Source organism: Salmo salar, chromosome ssa04 (genome assembly GCF_905237065.1).
Source record: "Salmo salar chromosome ssa04, Ssal_v3.1, whole genome shotgun sequence".
In the NCBI taxonomy this organism is placed as follows: Eukaryota; Metazoa; Chordata; class Actinopteri; order Salmoniformes; family Salmonidae; genus Salmo; species Salmo salar.
In genome coordinates this window covers 14189495-14213900 of record NC_059445.1, presented here as the reverse complement: position 1 = coordinate 14213900, position 24406 = coordinate 14189495, and the positions used below count along the sequence as shown (strand labels likewise).

Below are 24406 nucleotides of genomic sequence, written 5' to 3'. Positions count from 1 at the left end.
AAGTCAGGGCATTCATACTTCTTGGGCTTCACCAAGCAGCGCAGAGCAGCTGTGAAGGAAGTTGTCAAGGAAGTGAGTTTGTGTTTATACAGGACCTCTCGCCCCCACTTACCATTAACCAATCATTTGTTACAAAATCTGAGAGGCGCACAGTGATGCGGGAGAGTTCAATTTGGCCTCTGCGTGACTCTTTCTTGAGCGTCAACTTTAAACTTTTATGCAGCTTATGATACCAACATTACACGTGTTGATATCCGTGGACATTAACGTTATTTTATTCTTAAAAATGAAAACAATATAAGGCCACAGGTAATGAAACAACTTTATTTATTGAATCTTCCAGTAGAGACTTGATATTCATGGAATAAAACTGCTTTCTGGGAGTACTACTCAGCAAAAACAGCACAAAGAAAAAACGAAACAAAAAAACAAAGAGAAGAGGCAACAATCCGTGAAAGTGCAGATAACAAGAAACAACAAGAAAACATATTCGAAAAAATACAAAAATCAATACAACTTGTAATAGCAGATGGGGTTTTCTAAGCCTAAAATAATTGGAAGACAAAAACAGTCTGCATTTTTATAAAATGATCAAATCATGTATTAGGGCCATCAGTAACTTACTCACCAGTGAAACTCATACATTTTTTTTCACGTCAACAAGTTCTGAAGGATGACATTGTTTTATTAACTGTCTTGTAAGTTTTGCTGAGTCGATGCCATCAGAGAACGTAACAGAAGAGATATCCTCAATAGATTACCACAGAATGTGTCATAATATCCATAAAACCTAGCGGTCAAACAGAGAAATGGTTCCAATCGTTTTTCCACCATTCATTTTTCCCATAGGGGATTTTAGAAACACTTCAAATGAGGGCTGTGTTTCATGAAGGCTTACCCTGGCGTGACGTTTGGATAACCGTGTAAATCTCTCTAGGACAAGGTGACTTTTAGCAATATATTCACCCCCAAAAATGAACCGCTAATTAGCTGCTAATGTGGCTATCATAAAGAACTACAAATGCCATGATGATCTGGAAGAGACTGACGAATCGAGGCAAAGGTAAGAATCTCTGGATTAATTATCTAATGTTTGCTAAATGTAGTACTGAATAAATTGGTTAAATTTCTTTAAATTAACAATTCTGTTAACTGCCTTGTGCAAGTTCTAAATTGACACAATACCTGTTAGCAAAGGTGTCAGCTAGTGATGAAGTGCAGGAGCTTGAAGGTATTTGTAGTTTTGCATGATGTCTACTTTGATGTTAATTAGCATTTTCAAATCTGAGAGTAAATAGCGTAATATACTGATAAAAGTCACCTTGTCCAAGAGAGATTTACATGGTTATCAAAAACGTCACGCCAGGGTAAGTCTACACAAAACACAGCCCCTATTTTAAGTGTTTCTAAAATCCCCTATGGGAAAAATGATTGGAACCATTTCCCTGTTTGACCTAGGTTTTATGGGTATTATGACACCTCCACTGTGGGGCTCTATGTGACTCTTTTTTTGCTGTACCATGCACAGCTAGGGTCAAACTGAACTATCATACGCTTGTGCCCGTCTCTGTCTCTGTTTAGTGTAATTCTTCAGTCACTACCTAAACAAGCCAAACGGTGATTTGCTACACTAAACCAAACTACGCTTTGCAAAACCATGTTGAGTATGCCTAAAACACGATTAAAATTGTTTAATTCAGTTGTAACACGGGTATAACACAAGAAGAGCAATATTTATTTATGTACAATTTTTTAAATCTTATGTCCTGTAAGCACAATCCCACAATGCCCACCTCACTCTCCCGCCCCGCTCCAACTGATTTCTCATCATGACAGGGTTTGTAAATAATCTAAAGGGATTTTATGTAGGGGTCTTTTTCTTCAACTCTTTTTATTTGCCAGAGCCAAAAAAAAAAAACATTTTTAGGGCTCTGGGGGAGACATTTGTATTTACTGACCTCAGTATCTTCATACGTTCTAAATATGTTCATAAGAAACATAATATTTCAACATTTTTTCATCCATATTAGTTGTCTTCCAATACTTCCAATTCTGTACACATTTATTATCGTTGTAGCAACACATGAAACTGGCTGTATGGGTTTCCAATGTTAACCCAAAGAACGGGGGAAGGGAAAAGAGGAAAACTGCCGGAACAAGATCAGGGACCCATATTCACGTATTAGAGTGCTGATCTATGTTCAGGTCCCACCAGTCCATATAAATGTATTCATTATGATCTAAAAGGCCAAACTGATCCTCGTTCAGACTCTTTCTGAATATGGGCCCCATATGAGGAGGATACTTTGCGTAATGCTGAATTGATGATTAGTTTATAATGATTTGAGTCTGATTGATAATTATTACAGTTGGTCACAAAGATCAAGTATCTTCCAGATGCTTCTATCTCACCCCCCCACACATCCCAGTCTGCAATGTGCCCAATTTCAGACATAATCCTTCAAGTACAAACCGACCAGGGTTGGGGTCAATTCCATTTCAATTCAGTCAATACAGTAAATAAACTGAATTTCCTATTATTTTAATTTAGATTCTCTTAAAATTCCAGTTTACTTCCTGAATTGACTGATTTCAATTAGAATTTACCCCCACCCTGAAACCCACCCATCCCACCCCTCCACTGGAACCTAAATGCAGGGTTTGGACAGCCCTGGGGCCTGGGGACAGTTTCGTCTAGGACACGGAGGAAATGGGGTTGTGGGGGGAGCCCATCTGGGTGAGCACCTTGTCCAGCCACTGCAGAGGACCGTGCAGGTGGATCTCAATCCAGCAGGGGGTGCTGGTCACATCCTGGCGGTGGTACTCTGCACCCCAGCCCTGGGAGAGCAAGAGGAAGAGAGATATTCTCTTTAGGGACAGGTATTATCATCATGGCTCTTTCAATCGTATTTCCTTTATTCTTTGAATAATGACCCTATCATTCATTCTGAACCATTTAACATTATATTCTCTATATTATGGGATGCATGTATACGACGGTTACCTTGACGAAGCTCATGCGGATGGTGCACATCTTGGTCAGCTCGTAGACAGCCTCAAACCCGTGGTTGACGGACTGGGCCAGCAGCTCAGCAAACTCCTGGTTGTTAAAAATCTTGAGGCTGCAGCCGCTGGGGATCTTACAGACGGTGGTGGGGTGGAAGCCGTGGTGGTAGTTACAGTTCCGACTCTGGACGAAGATGCTGCTGTCACTCAGACATTCAGCATACACTTCACCACCCACATAGTACAGGTGGACTCCTGGGGAGAGGGGAGGAGAGGGTTACATGGGACTAGAATGGAGTAGAGTACAGTAGTACAGGTGGACTCCTGGGGAGAGGGGAAGAGAGGGTTACATGGGACTAGAATGGAGTAGAGTACAGTAGTACAGGTGGACTCCTGGGGAGAGGGGAAGAGAGGGTTACATGGGACTAGAATGGAGTAGAGTACAGTAGTACAGGTGGACTCCTGGGGAGAGGGGAGGAGAGGGTTACATGGGACTAGAATGGAGTAGAGTACAGTAGTACAGGTGGACTCCTGGGGAGAGGGGAAGAGAGCGTTACATGGGACTAGAATGGAGTAGAGTACAGTAGTACAGGTGGACTCCTGGGGAGAGGGGAAGAGAGCGTTACATGGGACTAGAATGGAGTAGAGTACAGTAGTACAGGTGGACTCCTGGGGAGAGGGGAAGAGAGCGTTACATGGGACTAGAATGGAGTAGAGTACAGTAGTACAGGTGGACTCCTGGGTAGAGGGGAAGAGAGCGTTACATGGGACTAGAATGGAGTAGAGTACAGTAGATTAGAATGGAATAGAATATTCTTGCCTTTGGCAACTTGCTTGGATTCTTAATTGATCCATTAAAATGCTGATTGGACAGCACCACTCCTATTTAGCCACAGCCCATAACACACTCTATCTGAGCAGCTTACCAATCGCTGCAGCTGTACATAGCCCATCTGTAAATAGCCCACCCAACTACCTACCTCATCCCCATATTGTTTTTATTTACTTTTTTTTGCTCTTTTGCACACCAGTATTTCTACTTGCACATCATCATCTGCACATCTATCACTCCAGTGTTAATTTGCTAAATTGTAATTGCTTCGCTACTATTGGCCTATTTATTGCCTTACCTCCTTACTCCATTTGCACACACTGTATATAGATTTTTGTATTGTGTTATTGACTGTACTTTTGTTTATCCTATGGGTAACTCTGTTGTTTTTTTGTCGCACTGCTTTGCTTTATCTTGGCCAGGTCGCAGTTGTAAATGAGAACTTGTTCTCAACTGGCCTACCTGGTTAAATAAAGGTGAAATAAATAAATAACAAAATAAACATTGACACTAACAATTGAACCAGTCCTGTGGACAGTGTGTCCATGGCCTTATATTTGGGATAATATAAGGCAATATAAGAGTGTTCCCATCCATGGCCATTTTTACCTTTGCCAATGTGTCGCCGGGTGTTCTCTATGGTTGAGTTGCGGTTGACGTTGGAGAGGAGGCCCAGGCAGAAACGGTTGCGGTTGTTGGACGGGTCGGTGAAGCCGTCGACCAGGACGCTGGTAGAGTTGGCCTGGAACGCCTCGCCCACCCGGTTGTTCAACTCGTAGTACACTATAGAGCACCAGTGTTTAGGTTCCTCGTAGGCCACCGGCTGAACATCTAGGAGAAAGGGAGGAGAGAGGAGACAGGGATGAGAGGAGAGAGGGAGGTTGTTCAACTCGTAGTACACTATAGAGCACCAGTGTTTAGGTTCCTCGTAGGCCACCGGCTGAACATCTAGGAGAAAGGGAGGAGAGAGGAGACAGGGATGAGAGGAGAGAGGGAGGTTGTTCAACTCGTAGTACACTATAGAGCACCAGTGTTTAGGTTCCTCGCAGGCCACTGGCTGAACATCTAGGAGAAAGGGAGGAGAGGAGAGAGGGAGGTTGTTCAGCTTGTTGTACACTATGAAACACCAGTGTTTGTCCTCCTCGTAGGCCACCGGCTGAACATCTGTAAAGGATGTCAAACACACACAGAAAGGGTGAGATGTGTGTATGATCAGACACACACACACACAGTGAGACATTTAAGCACACACCCACGCACGTGCAGATTGACTGGAGTGGCCCATGAGCATCAAGCCTTCTGTTCTGATAAAGTTAAAGTCTGTCTGTCTAGTCTGACTTTGAGCTGCAGTCTGATATAGCAGATGTTCATCTTTCATCTCCTTCTTCCTTTACTAGGATTAGAGAAAAAAAATGGTGATTTGTATGTTGATGACAAAACGTGGGAAAGGTGTATGAAATGTGTGGTATGTGAAGTTAAGTCTGAGTACACGCAGAGAGCTATAGGTCATGTTTGCGTACAACGGAAACTGAAAATCAATGCTGACAAATCCATCCAACCCCAGTAGACTGACTGTGGTCAGTCTGGACAGGGCCAGTCTTGATCAAATACTGTCCACTGACTGCGGGCAGTCTAGTCCGGTCTGGGATCAGTATTTATTGAGTCAAGCAGTCAGTCAATAGACCAAGCCGGTGCCCGCCTGGTGCCGTTTCTCTCTGCCCGGTATCTTGGGTGAGCGTTATGCCAGCTGGCCCCCTCTCTCCAAGGGAGGGAGGGAGCGTTTATCCAAGCAGCATACTCCTCCCTAACTTCCTCTGCTGAGAGTAGCGGCCATCAGGTGTATTTGGTTTATGCTTTTTCTAGAACCATCGGCCCGGCCCGGACCTCTAGAACACTACACAGGATGCAGCTTGGGGAAGGACAGAAAATTCCCCAATCACCACTTCCAGGGAGTATTTCTCCACACCCACTGCAATATCCATCTGTGTGGGTGGGGATACTACCGTGACTGGATGCATAACAATTATATAGGGAGATTGGTAAGGAGATTGCAATACTGGTTTTAGCTAGCGTAAACAGTTTGTACAATTCTGCCCAATACCTTGGCTGTTGAAAGTATCCACCGACTTTGTACTGTAGACACTTCCAAATTGCTTCGACTTCAAAAATCAAACCCCTTTGACACATTATCTTTTGCCATGTAAATAGCCTGCATGACTGGTGGCGTACGTGGCTTTTGCGTATGCACTGGCTGTTCAGATGTGTGATGTGTAGGAATGCCAGATCTCCACAGCAACTAACGATTGACTGAACCACAGTTGAGCTAGGTGGTAGCAAACAAGGGTTTTCAACAAGAGTTTTTTATTTGAAACAAGTGTTTCAGATATAAAAGTTGGATGTAATTAGTGAGGCCAATACTTAACAAGTTCTTAACGAGCTTTCAGTTAATTACCACCGGCAGAGATGATGTCAGCCAGAAGCTTTTAAAGGCCTCGTAAAAACTGCTCTGAGACCAGATTTAATTGGCAGACTCTCTGATCTTTCCTCTGGGTTGCATGTATAGACTGACGCTTTTGTGTCCATCATACTAAAATCTAAAACCTAATGCCTCAAAATGGTGTGAGATACTCTGCTTTTCTGAACATGGATACGCATTCATGTTGTTTTCCCATTTACCCTGCATTAATGATCGTATAAAATTCCCCTTTAATTGTCTTTTAATTGAATATATGAAGGAAATTGTTTTCTAGCTAATCTTTTCCAACTCATGATGTGCAATTTTGAAGGTCATCACATGAATCACCCCGTATTTAAACAGAGGGATAAAACACCTACATCCGTTTTTCTTACTAGCTTTACAACATGCATGAGAACTTTAATGAACACTACCACAAACCCCAACAACCACGACTACTTTTCAAGTGTTATTTTCAACTCCATAGCCTATTAAAACTGAGTTTGATTCACCACGACAAATAAAAAGCAGAGTGTGTCATGGTTACGTACTTGTACCCAGAAAACCCCTTGCACCTGTAGTACGAGCTGGTGGCGTGTTGACAGCTCTAAGTGGGTGATGTCACAGCTGATTACCTGGCCTGTTGCTGATCTCCAGGGGCAACGCTGGGACCATCAGGTTGGTGTCCATGGGCTGGGGGCAGTCCTGAGTCATCCGCTCCTCTGGGGGCAAGTAGGCTGGAGGGGGGGTCTCTGGAGGAGGGCAGGAAGAGGGGTGAGAGGGGGTTTAAACCAGAGAAAGAAGTCTTCCAACTGTCACTCTATGCTGAACATTGACTTACCAGCTTTATCTGTTTTAGAGCCTTTGGTTTAGTCCAGCATGCTGACAAAAACACCTTCACGCTACACCAGGGTTTCCCAAAGTTCTCGGGACCCCAAGGGGTGCACGTTTAGGGTTTTGTCCTAATACTACTCAGCTGATTTCAAATAACCAACAGGCTTTGATCATTTGAATCAGCTGTGTAGTGCTAGGGCAAAAACTAAAACATGCCCCCCTTGGGGTCCCGAGGACCGAGTTTGGGAAACGCTGACCTACACAGTACAGCTACCTGAATATTCCTGTCCTACGTCCTTTACTTACTGTCATCACCTTCAGTAAGTCTATTGCTACTTAGCCTATTCCATTGTTTATATTGGATCAGCCATTTGCCTAGCGCACACATATACACTGAGTGTCCAAAACATTATGAACACCTGCTCTTTCCATGACAGATTGACCAGGTGAATCCAGGTGGAAGCTATGATCCCTTATTGATGTCACTTGTTAAATCCACTTAAATCAGTGTAGATGAAGGGGAGGAGACAGGTTAATAAGGGATATTTAAGCCTTGAGCCATGGATTGTGTATGTGTGCCATTCAGAGGGTGAATGGGAAAGACAAAATATTGAAGTGCCTTTGAACGGGTTATGGTAGTAGGTGCCAGGTCGAACCAGTTTGAGTGTGTCAAGAACTTCAACGCTGCTGGGTTTTTCAAGCGCAACAGTTTCCCGTGTGTATCAAGAATGACCCACCACCCAAAGGACATCCAGCCAACTTGACACAACTGTGGGAAGCATTGGAGTCAACATGGGCCAGCATCCCTGTGGAACGCTTTTGACACCTTGTAGAGTCAATGCCCCGACCAATTGAGGCTGTTCTGAGGGAAAGGGTGTGCAACTCAATATTAGGAAGGTGTTCATAATGTTTTGTACACACAGTATAGATACCCAAGAGGGTGATGCCATAATTCAATACATTGTTACCACACTAACTGTTATAAAAGTTATTAGTGAATTGTACCTGGCATCTGACCTGGCGGCTCACCTGGCATCTGAAATGGGCTGCCTGGGTCAGAGCTGGTGGGGGAGTGGGGGAAGGTTGCACTGCTGCCACTACCAGGGGAGCCGGGGTAGCTGTTCCCCCCAGGGGAGTGTGTCTGTGTCTGGGGGAAGTTCATCTGGGTGTTTGCCTGGGAGAAGGACTCTGGGAAGGTGGCGTTCTGGGGCATGTGGGGCTCGTTCTGGTGCAGAGGGTTGCGGAAGCGTGGTAGCATGCTGTGTTTGGCATTGAACTCGCTATTCCGCGGGACCAACACCGGGGGCAGCACTGAGAGAGGGGAAGGAGAAAGGACATCAGGGTCATGTTCAGTTGGCATGAAACCGAAGAAAACAGACAAAAACATGGAGAGACAACCTGGACTTGCCCAATAAGAAATACATTTTCTTTTCTGCTGTTAAATGTTTTCTGTTGTGTACTCTAATGAACACAACCCAAGGTTAGTTACAGGAGCAGTTTCTGTATCTCTATACTGCTTTGAATGGTAAGTTATGGCCCGATTCGGCACAAAATGGCTGCCGGGTCTGTTGCACCATTGCATAGATAGACACTATATAACACATTCATAATAGGTGAGGCCAGTTTCCGTTTCAAATGAAAGGCACATCCAAATACACTCTGCTCTATAATCAATATTCCAATCATTAAATATTCTAGCCTTTACAACTCTCAGCAGACCTATTATTATTATTCCCCATTTAGTTTCATTGAGATGTACAGAGCCTTTTTAGTTGAATACCTGCTATGATGCAAAGGCTGACCCTGCTAGCAAGGGTATTGTGGGTAGCGAGGGTAGGGGGGTTAGCCCTCTCTTTGTGTCCCTAAGCCCCATGAGTCCAGTTAAAACACACACACACAGCCAGGATGGACAGAGTTCTTTAATTACAGCATCATAAAATGCCTCTCTCTTTCTCTGTCTCTCTCCCTCTCTCTCTTTCCCTCCTCCCTCTCTCTCTATTCGCTGTGCACATTTGCAGATGCCCCTGCATTTTTGGAATTGCAGCTTGCAGCGTGTTGGTTTAGCCAGCAGTATTTGGCCTCTGTACCAGACATCCTGTTCAGAGAAAACATCTCTGAGGTGAGTGAGTCCATTTATGAAGAATCTATCACATGGAGGAAAATATGATTGCGGCTGGATGGGGATGTGAGGACCATTCAGAGGTATGAGATCAGATATAAACCACTAGAGATCTGTTCCACCAATATGTCATCAATATATCATTAAATAATACTGAAACTAAGAGTTTTGTCAATGGAGGCAGGTAGCCCAGCGGTTAAGAGCGTTGGGCTAGTAATCTGAAAAGTCGCTGGTTGAGTAAGGCAGTTAGTTAAACCCCAACAACAACTGCTCCCCAGGCGCCAATTATGTCAATTAAGGCAGCCCCCCACACCTCTCTGATTGGGTTAAATGCGAAAGACACATTTCGGTTGAATGCATTCAGTTGTGCAACTGACTATGTATCCCCCTTTCCCAGTAAAATGCTACAACGAGAAAGATTACTGGTCAAAAGTTGTGTTTTAAATTCTAATTACAGCATATTCTGTTGACAAATTTAGTTTGAACGTAAAGAAAATCTCCTATTGAATACTATTGCATAACCAAATCCCAAGGTCAAGTCTGAACCCTGGCTATTGTTCTATATAAAACTAGTGTCAGGGCGTTTCATGTTATCTGTTCTATCCTGGTGTTACTGCTTTGGGACTAGCTCTGTGTCTCTGTGTCTCTGTGTCTCTGTGTGTGTGTGTGTGTGTGTGTGTGTGTGAGATGGGGGGAGGTGTGGACGGACAGGTGCTGCAGCCCAGTTGTTAAAACAAGTGTGTGAGGCGGGCATCCGCTCCTCCCTCCCATTGTGTGTGGCTTCCTGTCCCCTTCTTCCTCAGAGAAACACCACGTGTGTGTGTGTGTGTGTGTGTGTGTGTGTGTGTTCCCGGGCCCGACCGGCCACACAGAGCATGCCAAAAACAAAGCCCTCATTCTCCCCCGGCTGGAATTTCCTGCTACACACACACACACACACACACACACACGCCCCCCGTCCTGTAGCACCCTGTGGACAGCTGTTTCTGTCTAGTCAGCTGGGCCTCATCTTCTGCTTAGCAGACAGACAAAATAGGACATTTGATGTCCCCTGTCCATTAGGGAAACAAATGTCTTTCGGTTTCACATACACCCACACACACGTACACACACACACGTGCATGCGTATAGGCACACGCACACACATGCATAAATACAGCACACACAGCTGAGATTTCTGAGGCATATCTATAGTCTGTGGTGGTGTTTTGTTTGTCCCGAGTCTCAGTTCAGACAGATTAGAACACCTGGCTGACACGGGGAGGATATGAAAGGGGGAAAGGGAGAAAAAAGGAGAGAACATCTGCAGAGACCATGGGAAGGGGAAAGCCACGAGCAGAGACGAGATAACATACGTCTGATGATAGGGGAGGAACAGGCTGGTGGGGTGGGAGTGTTATGGGTTATGTGTATGGTTCACCATTAATGTTTCATGTTCAAGAGTGATGTGAAGGATCATAGGAAATGTAGGAACTATCACATAAACACATTTCGAAAGGGGTCATAAATCAAACGTGAAGTAAATGGGGAATTAGGCTGGAAAGATCTAGTGGAGAAAGATTTGATATATTTACACAAAACGTAATTAAAAAGCATATCATCCTTGATGTTAATTTTCTGTTGACTTTTCAGCACAACATAAACCCTCTAACGCTATAATACCCCCCCACCCTCACCCCACTCACCTGGACTATCCACTCTCTTGTAGTGGTACGGGTTGATGCAGACATCTTTCTGCTTGGAGCCAAACGGGTATTCACAGCACTCCAGAGCCTTGAGCTCATGATGAGACTGCAGGTCAGGCCACCTCCACACCCTACAGTAGATAACATGGGGTAAGCCCTTCCTGTGGGACACCTGGAGTCTTCCATCCAGGGAGCGAGGGATGGTGACACAGTTACTGGGCTGACCCGGGCAGCTCAGAGCCCTCTCCAACTCCTCCATTGCTCCCTTCTTCTTCTTCAGTTTCTTCACCAGCGCGTCCACGGCTTTCTCCGCCCATTTTTCCTCTTCGTCTCCTTGTTTCCAGCCGAGGAGGCGCTTGACGGCCGGGCTGGTGAAGGAGAACAGGGAGGTGACGTTCATGGTGTCGTTCGTGTCTGTCGCCTCTTGCGACCGTGGCGTTGTCGGGACGCTACACGTGAGTGTGCGGGGTTGGGTTTTACAAATGGAGCGATAGTCCACTTGGTGAGGAAAAAAGTTGGAGGTTAAAAGCTGCTGTTGTATTTTTTTTTAGGTGCCACTGAGATGGCTGGGTAGTCCTCGGTCTTCAAAGCTTCAGGACAGAACTTCTGAACAGGACACCTAGGAGGAAGATGAAGGAGATTAAACCAATGCTAACGAAATCCATAACGCTTCTAACATAGGCAGGCAGAGTTCAACAGATTCCCTTCAAGTGGACAGTTGAAGGAAGAGATATCAGTGTTCCCACTAATCTTGCCTGGAAAGCAACTAGCGACCCTCCAAAGGAAACGGAGTGATTCTCTCTATTGGCAGAACGACATTGGCCGTGCGAGGAGAGAGGTCCAATGATGTCACTGTGTTATGACTTCTGGGAATTGACAGCAGTGGGGTTACAATGAACACCGTCCCACTACAGTCAGCAGTCATTCTCCAGATAACTTCCTGTACACACGGCCCTGTTACCGTCACATAACCACTCTCAAATGTCACTCAGAGAGACCTCTGTTTCAATATCAACACTAGCAAACTAAGTAGAATTAAGTCATGTATTGGGCATGCATTCTTGGAAGTATGCTAGAAAGGACATTAGATCATGGAATTATCTGCATTATCCAATATCATTCATTATCCAAATGATTTAGTTGAATAAGAAAATACACATAAAACATAAATTAAATTAGACCAACAAAGCAGAATTGTTGAGGTAGCATTTGGCCGCACTTGAAAGGAAACAGAACTTTATTGACTACACTGGGTTTTTATATTATCAAAAGAATGTTCTATAAAACACTCAGCAACAAACAGCTTTAAGTGCAGGAATCAGCTAGCGACATCCAGGCCAATAAAAGAGGAAATGCACGGTGAAATTCAGGACAAATGTCCCCCATTCACTGAGGTCCCCCGACACCAATTCACCAGGAGAAACAAGCCCACTCTCTCCTTCTGGAGGGGAAATAAGAGACCAGGGACACAATAGTTCATATCCCTTTTGAAGATATCACCAGTGATGGAAGCAAGTACAATTTTGGTTGAGGATAGTATAGCCTACCCACTTTTCAGGCACCCACATAAATCTCTGCTTTATTGTGCATCCATTTCATTGTAAACGTTATATACTGTATCTATCCACCACAACAAAAATACACAAGTACGCACACACACACAAGTATCATATTTTTATACCCACTGAGTCAGGTACTGCTACTATTCCTACTACTACTATTACCACTGCTACTACTAATACTTCTAATGCTACTACTATTACTACTGCTACTATTACTACTATCACTACTACTACTACTGATGCTGCTACTATTATTACTGCTGCTACTACTACTACTATTACCACTGCTACTACTAATACTTCTAATGCTACTACTATTACTACTGCTACTATTACTACTACTGATGCTGCTACTATTATTACTGCTGCTGCTACTACTACTGATGCTGCTACTATTGCTACTACTGCTACTGCTGCTACTACTACTGCTACTATTACTACTGCTGCTACTATTACTGCTGCTACTACTACAATTACTGCTGCTACTACTTCATCTACTACTGCTGCTGCTACTTCTACTACTACTACCACTGCTACTACTACTACTATTAATACTAATACCACTGCTACTGCTACCACTACTGCTACTATTACCACTACTGCTGCTACTACCACTACTACTACTACTACTACTACTACTACTACTACTACTACTACTACTACTACTACTGCTGCTACTATTACTGATACTATTACTATTACTGCTGCTACTACTACTACTGCTACTATTACTACTACTACTCCTGCTGCTACTACTCCTGCTGCTACTGCTACTACTACTACATCTACTACTGCTGCTGCTACTTCTACTACTACTACCACTGCTACTACTACTACTATTAATACTAATACCACTGCTACTGCTACTGCTACTATTACCCCTACTGCTGCTACTACTACTACTGCTACTACTATTGCTACTATTACTACTGCTGCTACTATTACTGCTACTATTACTATTACTGTTGCTACTACTACTACTGCTACTACTACTACTACTCCTGCTGCTACATTTACATTTACATTTAAGTCATTTAGCAGACGCTCTTATCCAGAGCGACTTACAAATTGGTGAGCGACTTACAAATTGGTGCATTCACCTTATAATATCCACTAATATGCTACTACTCCTGCTGCTACTGCTACTACTACTACTACGATTACTGCTACAACTACTACTGCTGCTACTACTACTGCTACTATTAATACTAATACTATTACCACTGCTACAACTATTACTACTACTGCTGCTACTATTACTACCTCTATTATTACTACTGCTGCTGCTACTATTACCACTACTACTACTGCTACTACTATTACTACTTCTGCTGCTACTACGGCTACTACTACTAGTACTAATACTACAGACTAACTGGCAGTGATGGTTCTGTGAGAACAGGTGCTGTTTACAACAGCGTGTGTGTGTGTGTGTGTGTGTGTGTGTGTCTGGCAGGGTGCCATTGGAGGCATGCTATTGCTAACCACGCTGACAGGGAAGCTGAAAGCTCCTCCTATATTTAGCCTAGCCGCCCAAACACATTTGCTAATTTAAAAAGCGGTGTAAGGGGAGGGGAGAGGTGTGTATGCGAAGGTATGTGTTTTGTTGTATGTGTGTGAGAGTGAGTGAGTGAGTGAGTGAGTGAGTGAGTGAGTGAGAGATGGAAAGAGAGAGAGAGAGAGAAGCTACATCAAGGGAAACCTGGGTTTGAGGGCAGATATCCTCTGTCTGGCCTGCTGCTGACCAGGGCCAGGCCCACTCCCATGACACCACATTGGAGCAGCATTGTGTTTCAGCCATATGGGAGGAAGTACAGTTGAAGTCAGAAGTTTACATACACCTTAGCCAAATACATTTAAACTCAGTTTTTCCAATTCCTGACATTTAATCCTAGTAAAAATTCCCTGTTTTAGGTCAGTTAGGACCACCACTTCATTTTAAGAATGTGAAATGTCAGAATAATAGTAGAGAGAATGCTTTATTTCAGCTTGTATTTCTTTCATCACATTCCCAGTGGGTCAGAAGCTTACATGCACTCAATTAGTATTTGGTAGCATTGCCTTTAAATTGTTTAATTTGGGTCAAACGTTTCGGGTAGCCTTCCACAAGCTTCTCACAATAAGTTGGGTGAATTTTGGCCTATTCCTCCTGACAGAGCTGGTGTAACTGAGTCAGGTTTGTAGGCCTCCTTGCTCACACACACTTTTCAGTTCTGCCCACAAATTGTCTATAGTATCGAGGTTAGGGCTTTGTGATGGCCACTCCAATACCTTGACTTTGTTGTCCTTCAGCCATTTTGTCACAACTTTGGACGTATGCTTGGGGTCATTGTCCATTTGGAAGACCCATTTGCGACCAAGCCTTAACTTCCTGACTGATGTCTTGAGATGTTGCTTCAATATATCCACATAATTGTCCTGCTTCATGATGCCATCTATTTTGTGAAATGCACCAGTCCCACCTGCAGCAAAGCACCCCCACAACATGATGCTGCCACCCCTGGGATGGTGTTCTTCGGCTTGCAAGCATCCCCCTTTTTCCTCCAAACATAACTATGGTCTTTATGGCAAAACAGTTCTATTTTTGTTACATCAGACCAGAGGACATTTCTCCAAAAGTACAATCTTTGTCCCCATGTGCAGTTGCAAACCGTAGTCTGGCTTTTTTTATGGCAGTTTTGGAGCAGTGGCTTCTTCCTTTCAGGTTATGTCAATATGGAAGTCGTTTTACTGTGGATATAGATACTTTTGTACCCGTTTCCTCCAGCATCTTCACTAGGTCCTTTGCTGTTGTTCTGGGATTGATTTGCACTTTTCGCACCAAAGTACACTCATCTCTAAGAGACAGAATGCGTCTCCTTCCTTAGCGGTATGACGGCTGCGTGGTCCCATTGTCACGTCCTGACCATTGAGTGCTCTTATTTTCTATGGTAGAGTAGGTCAGGGCGTGACTGGGGGGGTTTATCTAGTTTATTTTTTCTATGTTGGGGTTTTTGTATGATTCCCAATTAGAGGCAGCTGGTCATCATTGTTTCTAATTGGGGATCATATTTAAGTAGTTGTTTTTCCCACCTGTGTTTGTGGGAGATTATTTACAGTTAGTGGTTGCACCTCTGTCATCACGGTTTGTTAGTTTATATGTTATTGTTTGGCTAAGTTTCAATATATAATATAGATGTGGAATGATACGCACACTGCGCCTTGGTCCGTTCCTACACACACACTCGTGACACCCATGATGTTCATACTTACGTACTATTGTTTGTACAGATGAACTTGGTACCTTCAGGCGTTTGGAAATTGCTCCCAAGGATGAACAAGACTTGTGGAGGTCTACAATTTTTTTTCTGAGGTCTTGGCTGATTTCTTTCGATTTTCCCATGATGTCAAGCAAAGAGGCACTGAGTTTAAGGTAGGCCTTGAAATACATCCATTGGTACACTTCCAATTGACTCAAATGATGTCAATTAGCCTATCAAAGCTTCTAAAACCATAACAATTTTCTGGAATTTTCCAAGCTGTTTAAAGGCACAGTCAACTTAATGCATGTAAACTTCTGACCCACTGGAATTGTGATACAGTGAATTATTGTCACGATCGTCGTACAGAGCGAACCAAGGCCCAGTGTGAGTTGAGTTCCACATAATTTTATTTCAGTGAAACAAAACATCCAACGAACGTGAAGTACAGCACTGTTACGCACACCTCTAGGAAGAGGGAACGCAACACCCTGCTACAACTCAACTCTCCGTGGTGTGAAAGAGGTATGGGACTGTAGGTGTGAGTAAGGATGACAAAAGGCAGAGAATTACCGTTTACAGGGAGTTTATTCCATCGCACGGTAATTTTGGGGAAAAGGGGCTGGACGGAACCAAAGCAAAGAAAGTAAATATTAAAGCCCCCTCTCCTACCCACTACTTACCTATCTAGCACCACCTGGTGCACTAACCAAAATACAGGGGATGGTCCGCCCAGGTCTTACCTAGTGTGCATAGACAGTAAACTACTACAGGTTATGTATGCCCGCGGGCCTCTTGCCTAAGCACTCCCTAGGTGCCTTCCCCTTCACCCCTGGGAACCAATGAAACACAATAATACAAACCATTTCACAAAAAAACTGAGAAACACAGGATATCAAATAAGCTCTGCCTGACTGGGCAACAAACTAACACAGAACATACCATATAGAATAACTATCTTCAAAGTAATGACTCGGGACGTCGGGTTTGAGATGAAAGCTTCTTTTAGTAATAATACTTGTTCACGTTACATTTAACAACTTTAGATTCTACACACAATAACCAAGGGCTCTCTATGGTCAGGGCGTGACAGTACCCCCCCAAAGGTGCGGACTCCGGCCGCCAAACCTGAAACCAGATGGGGAGGTTAGGGGGGTGACTAGTGTCGGTGCTGGTCATAGCCCCCGCCCAGACCCTGGAGGTGCGGACTCCGGCCGCAAAACATGAAACCAGATGGGGAGGGTAGGGGGGTGACTAGTGTCGGTGCGGGTCATAGCCCCCGCCCAGACCCTGGATCCGGCCATGGCGCCGGGCTGAACGCCGTGCCTGGACTGGGCACCGGCGCAGAGGAACACTCTGGCCTTGGAGCTGGACAGGACGCCGTGCCTGGACATCGGCGCAGAGGAAGGCTTCAGCCATGGAGCGGGACTGGACACCGGGCCTGGACTGGGCACCGGCGCAGAGGAAGACTCCGGCCTTGGAGCGGGACTGGACGCCGTGCCTGGACTGGGCACTGGCGCAGAGGGTTCCTGCCATGGAGCGGGACTGGATGCCGTGCCTGGGCACCGGCGCAGAGGAAGGCTCCTGCCAGGGAGCAGGACTGGACACTGTGCCTGGACTGGGCATCGGCGCAGGTTGCACCGGACTGATGACACGCTCTTCAGGTCGAGTGCGTGGAGCCGGCACAGGACGTACCGGACTGGGGAGGCGCACTGGAGGCCTGGTGCATGGAGCCGGCACAGGTGGCAGCGGACTGGTGACACGCACTTCAGGGAGGGTGCGGGGAGTTGGCACAGGACTCACCAGACTGCGACAGGCTCTTCAGGTCGAATGTTGTGCAGAACACACCTGCACAACATCTCTCTCCTCTCTCTCCCAACTTCTCCATCGCCTCCCTGACGGTCTCTGGCTCTTCAGGGCGAGTGTGGGGAGCTGGCACAGATGGCACCGGACTGGTGTCACGCTCTTTAGCACGCCTGCGCTGCAGCATACTCCTCGCCAACATCATTCTCCGATATCCCTCCTCACACTGCTCCATCGACTCCCAGGCGGGCTCTGGCTCTCCTTGGCTCGGCCGACCACCCCTCGTGCCCCCCCCCAAAAAAAAAAATCTTGGGGTTTCTGTGGCCGCTGTCCTTCCTGAGTCCTCTGCGACTCCCGCCAAGGAAGGGTCTCGTGTCCTCCCATGATTTCTTCCCAGGTCCAAAACTCCTTTACCTCCATCACACGCTGCTTGGTCCTTGCTTGGTGGGATATTCTGTCACGATCGTCGTACAGAGCGGACCAAGGCGCAGCGTGAGTTGAGTTCCACATAATTTTAATTCCCAGTGAAACAACAAAAACAACAAAACATCCAACAACCGTGACGTACACATAAGCACTAACTGAAACAATATCCCACAAAGCAGGTGGGAGAAAGGGCTTCCTAAATATGATCCCCAATTAGAGGCAACGATTACCAGCTGCCTCTAATTGGGAACCATACAATCACCAACATAGAAATAGAATGACTAGAACACCCCCCTAGTCACACTCTGACCTAAACACCATAGAGAACCAAGGGCCCTCTATGGTCAGGGTGTGACAATTATATGTGAAATAATCTGTCTCTAAACAATTGTTGGAAAAATTACTTGTGTCATGTACAAAGTAGATGTCCTAACCGACTTGCCAAAACTATAGTTTGTTAACAAGTAATTTGTGGAGTGGTTGAAAAATGAGTTTTAATGACTCCAACCTAAGTGTATGTAAACTTCCGGCTTCAACTGTAGCTATAGGATCTTTCTCTCTGTCTCTGTCATCACCACCGCCTGCATAGCAGCGACATCACTTCCAGTTTAGGCCTGCAGGTCTCTCCACAGGTGGAGAGGGAGAACATTCAGAGGACTGAAGAAGAGAGGACAGATGTTTCTTCTCTCGCTCTCTCATGGTGGGCAGCACATTTCCTATAGGGTTGACGACCTCTCCATGGGTGGACAGGGGGATGGGAAGGATTATGATTGGAAAGGGATGGTAAAAACATTGTCATAATAATAGCTCATAATAATAGCTGGAACGGCGCAAGTGGAATGGAATCAAACACATGGTGCCATTCCACTAATTCCACTCACTCCATTACCACCAGCCCGTCGTCCCAAATTAAGGTGCTACCAGACTCCTGTGCGGTATACATATACAGTACCAGTCAAAAGTTTGGACAAACCTACTCATTCAAGGGTTTTTCTTTTCTACATTGTAGAATAACAGTGAATACATCAAAACTATGAAATAACACATAGAATCATGTAGTAACCAAAAAAGTGTTATATTTGAGATTCTTCAAAGTAGCCACCCTTTGCCTCGATGACAGCTTTGCACACTCTTGGCATTCTCTCAACCAGCTTCACCTGGAATGCTTTTCCAACAGTTTTGAAGGAGTTCCCACATATGCTGAGCACTTGTTGGCTACTTTTCCTTCACTCTGCGGTCCAACACATTTTTCCAGAAAATATGTATTTTTAAGTTGTAGATTTTATTGTATATTTATGACTTTTGTAAATTGTGTCAAATAATTCAGCATTAGCTGCCATTGATACTATGTGGCCTTATTGAATTTGAAATAAACCATTCTCTCTCTTACAGGTTTTCCCGCCCTTCTGGGATGAGATTCCCTTCCATGAACGGAGAAGGAGAGAAAATGAAAAAGCAATGATACACAACTCAAGACCATAGACAGCTCTTGTCTGTCAATCTCAAACACAACCCTGCTTTGATGGGTCAGTCAGCCAGTCAAACAGACAGTCAGTCAGACATTTAGTCAGACAATCAGACAGATAGTCAGTCAGTCAGTCAGTCACTCAGACAGTCAGTCAGTCAGATAGTCAGACAGTTGGTCAGACAGTCAGTCAGACAGTCAGTCAGACAGTTGGTCAGACAGTCGTTAAGACAGTCACTCAGACAGTCAGTCAGATAGTCAGACAGTCAATCAGACAGTCGGTCAGACAGTCAATCAGTCGGTCAGACAGTCACTCAGACAGTCAGTCAGTCAGATAGTCAGACAATCGGTCAGATTGTCAGACAGTCAGTCAGACAGTCAGACAGTCAGTCAGACAGTCAGTCAGACAGTCAGTCAGACAGTCAGTCAGATAGTCAGACAGTCAGTCAGTCAGTCAGACAGTTAGTCAGTCAGTAAGTTGGTCAGTCACTCAGACAGTCAGACAGTCAGTCAGTCAGTCGACAGCCCATCACACCACATGCTCCAGACCAGCTGCAACTTGTAATCCAATTCAGATGGAGGATTCCAGGAAAGTAGAGAGTGATAGACTGCAACAGGAACATCTGGACAGACAGGCCTCTCTACACAATCACCTACTGTCAACAACATCATACACTTGGATTAGATCTTCTGGATTTCTCCAGTCCAGACCTTACTTGGGTATTTCCAAACCTGAGGATCTGAAGGGTATAGGTGTGACTTTCGCTCACAGTTAAAAACGGTACTTTTTATTTAGCTATTTCAGTCAAAATAAAACAGGACGTTTCTTCTGTCATTTGCCATCATTAGAATCTACTAATCTCCAAGGAGGATCTATAATGTATGACCGATATATGATTAGAGTTTGACCAGCGTAAAGGTCAAAATGGGATTGTATTGACGCTTGAAACAGACAATGCTCATATGGGGTTGGTTGTCTGTGGACCAGTCAAAATAGAATGGGGCCGGTGTTGTGCCCTACTCTGGACTGTATAGAATAGGGCCGGTGTTGTGCCCTACTCTGGACTGTATAGAATGGGGGCCGGTGTTGTGCCCTACTCTGGACTGTATAGAATGGGGGCCGGTGTTGTGCCCTACTCTGGACTGTATAGAATGGGGGCCTGTGTTGTGCCCTACTCTGGACTTTATGGAATGGGGGAGGGTTTGGGCTACTCTGATAAACTTATATTAGCTTTATACAGAATGTTCTGAGAACAGGAGTGGTAAAAATGTAAATGAGAAACGAAAAGTAATGTGATGGGTAACGTTTCAGTATCACCTTATTAGTCATCAGACACAATAACTACCAAGCTAGATCACACATTATCTGATAAATGGTTACTACAAGTCATTATTTGATCACTGATCGTTGGTTACTACAGGCGACCCCGTAGATCTGTGATAATCTGATATCCGATCCCCCTCCTAAAGGTAAGCCTGACCTACACTTTTCTTTCTTCCCTAAATCACATTAACATCCCAAACATCTTCCAGCCCTGCCATCCCCTTCTCTAACCTCTCTTACCCAACACATACTTAGTGTGTGTCCCAAATGGCACCCTATTCCCTACACAGTGCACATAGTGCTATGGGCCCTATAGGTTGTGTAATATATAGAGAATAGGATGCCATTTGGGATGCAGTGTTACGCCTCTCACTTACACAAGTAGGGCCCAATGAAGCATCACACAAATATCTGTAGAGGACAGGTCCCACTCTTAACCGCCCTCTGCCCATTTAAGCTGAAACACACGCCGCCATTTACACAAGAGCTCCATAAAAGTGCCCAGGCAGAGCTATCTATCTATCTCCCTTGCTTGCCTGCCATTCATTCAGCCTGTATTGGGTTAGTGCGCTAACTGCCGCTAACGCTAACCCGTTGGTGAGTAGTTAGCATAGCCAGGCAGAATTAATGGGAGTCAGAGGGATCTAATAGGTTAGCCCATGATCACATGTCATTGACAAGGTCTGTTAGCCTGACCTGCGCCATTCCAAGCCTGCGCTAGCTGCTAGCCACCAATCCCTACCAACCCCATTGATCATTTTGCGCTAGCTGCTTCAGTCAGTGCTGTTAATCAATTTAGGGGCCGGGGCTGTAGGATGAGGAGCCAGTAATGATGCTCTCTGCTCTCTCCCCAGAGACGGGGCATTATAAAGAAGTTACATTATTTATCAGCAGGGCCTGGACGGGGCCTCCATTAGCCCCCACTCAATTGAGTCGCTGGCTATGAAGGGAGGAGTGGATGGAGAGAGGAATAAAGAGATGCAGAGATAAAGAGGAGAGGAGAGAGGGATGAAGAGAGGTAAAGAGGAGAGGAGAGCGGGATGAAGAGATGGAGAGAGATAACAAATAGAGGAGAGAGGGATGGGAGAGGAGGGTGTGTATGCGGGCGTTCGCTCGTGTGGACGTTCGTGTGTACGTGCATGTGCAAGTGTGTCTGAGAGAGAGAAAAAGAGTGAACAGAGAGACCGAGAGACGAAAGAGGGAGAGCGAGAGGGAAAGAGAGAGAGGGGGGAAAGAGTGAGGAGAGAGAGAGAGAGAGAGAGAGAGGAACGAGGGAGGAGAGCGAAGGGGGATGAAAATTCTCGTTAATACACACACTGTCTAGCCTCTCGGCGTAAACCTTCCACTTCACACAAGAGTGTTCCCTCTAACAGTCAGCTCAGCAGCCCAACACAAATAGTGACTGTATGGCCTCGTTGTGCTGTCTCCCTCTCACTCTGTGTGGCCTGAGCCATCGCCATGGAGGAGGTGTATCTATTCCATGTATTATGTGTTCATTAATACACAGATAACAATCATCAAGTGCCAAAACTGGACATCAAAATTCAATGAATGAGTATCGATGAATCTCCAAAAAGCAGCCGGGAGAATTTGTCTCGGCAAGCAAGCCCTCACGAACTAGGCCTACCCACAACACCACGACACCACAACACCCAAACAACCATACCTCCCCAGTCTCTACAGTAGACAGAAATAACCAGACAGACAGACAGGAAGACGGAGAGGTGTTGCCCTTGGTGACTAGACACAGCATTGACCCAGGAGGTCTACACAAATCTAGGGTCAGTTATCACACACGCACACATGCGCACACACACACATCCACCACACCTCACATTAGCCACAGACATAACTCACCCACTGTAACCAACACATGGGCTTTCAATCAGCTATCCCAACCATCCCAGGGATTTGGGGTAAGCGTTGTTTGTGGTGGTTGGGATGGTCGGGAGGACACCTCAGGCCAACACATCATGAGGGGTCTGGGATGGAATAGGTCGGTCATATAGAGAAGGGCTATTCTGAGGATGCCTCTGTCTGAACTGAGAATTATGTTATGGCTGGAGACTGGAATGTGGTTAAGTTGTTTATTCCTATAAGGGAGAAATGTCTCTCCAAGTCCACCATGTGCTGTACCAGACTGAATACAGGAGATGTCCACCTATAGATGAACAGAAGAGGAACTGAGAAATGTCCCATTTCCTCTGTATAAGATCTAGGTTAAATGTCTACGCTAAGACTGGACTCATTTTTACAGTGTTAACTACACAGAAAAATACCTCATTCTCTGAGATAATATTGCATATGAATGATCAATATCACTATCAACACTAGGATTTAGAGATCCAGTAGACATGTCCCTTTCACTCCTTCTATTATCCTGTCTTTAGCGAACCCAACATCTATCTGTTATCAGACCATTCCAGAAATATCACATCTTTATAACTATGTAACACAGGCATTGCATCACAATCCTTATATCTATTTAAAAGTTTGAATAAAGCCAAACTGTCAGTCTACAGTGTGCCCCGCAAAAAAAAAAACAGAAACAAATTGTTCTTTTATAATAAAACACAAACCTGAATTTGACAAGAATGCAGCAGGATTCAACAATTGTACTAAATCATGGACAAGGACAAATTCCAGTCCTTTGAGTAATCTGATATGTCATCTTCAATGATGTCAGGAGATCTGGCCCTGCTGCTCAGGGTCTCACAGACACACAGGCTCGCTCTGCATCCATGAGCCACGGAACACACACACACACGTGCACGCTGCACGCACACACACGCACACTAACACAATCATGTGCACGCGCGCGCAAACACACGATGGAAAAGATAGATAGCCTATGTTGATTATTTAAAGCCAGTCATTTAGCAATGAGACACAGCTTCCCTCCAAATGGACACTGACGTTGAGATGAAGATCACTGTTAATATCCAATTAAATATCGCAAATCTTGGTTTTGCTGCTACATGCATGATGCATGAACATAAATCAAATAATCTGCATGACATTTACAGATGGAAAGTAAACATGTGTGTCACAAATCTGATTGTTGATACTATTTGTGAGTACAAGAGGCCTACATCAGTAGCATTTAAGATTTAATCACAACAAATACAGATGGACAGACTGATATCAAACATCATACCAACACAATGCATCACAAAGGTTAACCATCAAAGCAGACCGACACTTTGAAATACACACATTGTGCACACTATTAATATTGTTCACAAGTACGTGTTCCAACTGTAGAATACACGAAAATACAATGTTACAAATATGAAATGAATCCCACATTCTACTAACGTTAATTGCCAATCAATCTCTGTTGCCAAATATGATAGACAGAAAAGTTTGAAGCCTCAAAATACACTTTCACTGTCTCTATCCCTTTTAATAAGTTGCAAATACAATTTTCTTATAAGCAATAGATCTAGCCAACCGAACATACACATTCCCCCAAGGTTGTTTATGTTTTGACGGGTGAAAAATAAAGTTTACAGTACCTTATAAACAGCTATGAAGCTCGCTCTCAACGCGTCCATACTATACAGCTGCCTGTCTTCGGTCTACTCGCGCTGGCGTCAGGGAGTCGCAGGGCCGGCGCACCCTCCGCGGAGCGCCAGTATCATGCCGCGGGATAC

General features: G+C 44.8%; 1 protein-coding gene across 3 annotated transcripts; it reads right to left on the bottom strand.

Moving 5' to 3' along the window:
• Positions 1–310: 310 nt before the first annotated feature.
• LOC106610205 (mothers against decapentaplegic homolog 1) lies at positions 311–24406 on the bottom strand. 3 transcript variants are annotated; one of them, XM_045716575.1, is made up of 7 exons: positions 24269–24406; positions 10932–11550; positions 8133–8438; positions 6929–7045; positions 4448–4669; positions 3005–3261; positions 311–2838 (listed from the first exon to the last, which is right to left on the bottom strand). In XM_045716575.1, the coding sequence occupies exons 2-7, from the start codon at positions 11329–11331 to the stop codon at positions 2695–2697; spliced, it is 1446 nt and encodes a 481-aa protein (XP_045572531.1). In that variant the 5' UTR covers positions 11332–11550; positions 24269–24406; the 3' UTR covers positions 311–2694. The 3 variants fall into 3 exon arrangements, with proteins under 3 accessions (XP_045572531.1, XP_045572532.1, XP_045572533.1); XM_045716576.1 differs by having other exon boundaries at positions 8145–8438; XM_045716577.1 differs by having other exon boundaries at positions 8157–8438.

What these genes read in the sequence shown, in the direction of transcription:
- LOC106610205 (XM_045716575.1), bottom strand. Translation starts at nt 11,331, where the DNA reads ATGAACGTCACCTCCCTGTTCTCCTTCACCAGCCCGGCCGTCAAGCGC. An exon ending in GGAGATCAGCAACAGGCCAG is followed by an intron (nt 4,670 to 6,928) that starts GTAATCAGCTGT and finishes CCTTTCTCCTAG; the next exon opens with ATGTTCAGCCGGTGGCCTAC. An exon ending in CCGGCGACACATTGGCAAAG is followed by an intron (nt 3,262 to 4,447) that starts GTAAAAATGGCC and finishes CCCTCTCCCCAG; the next exon opens with GAGTCCACCTGTACTATGTG.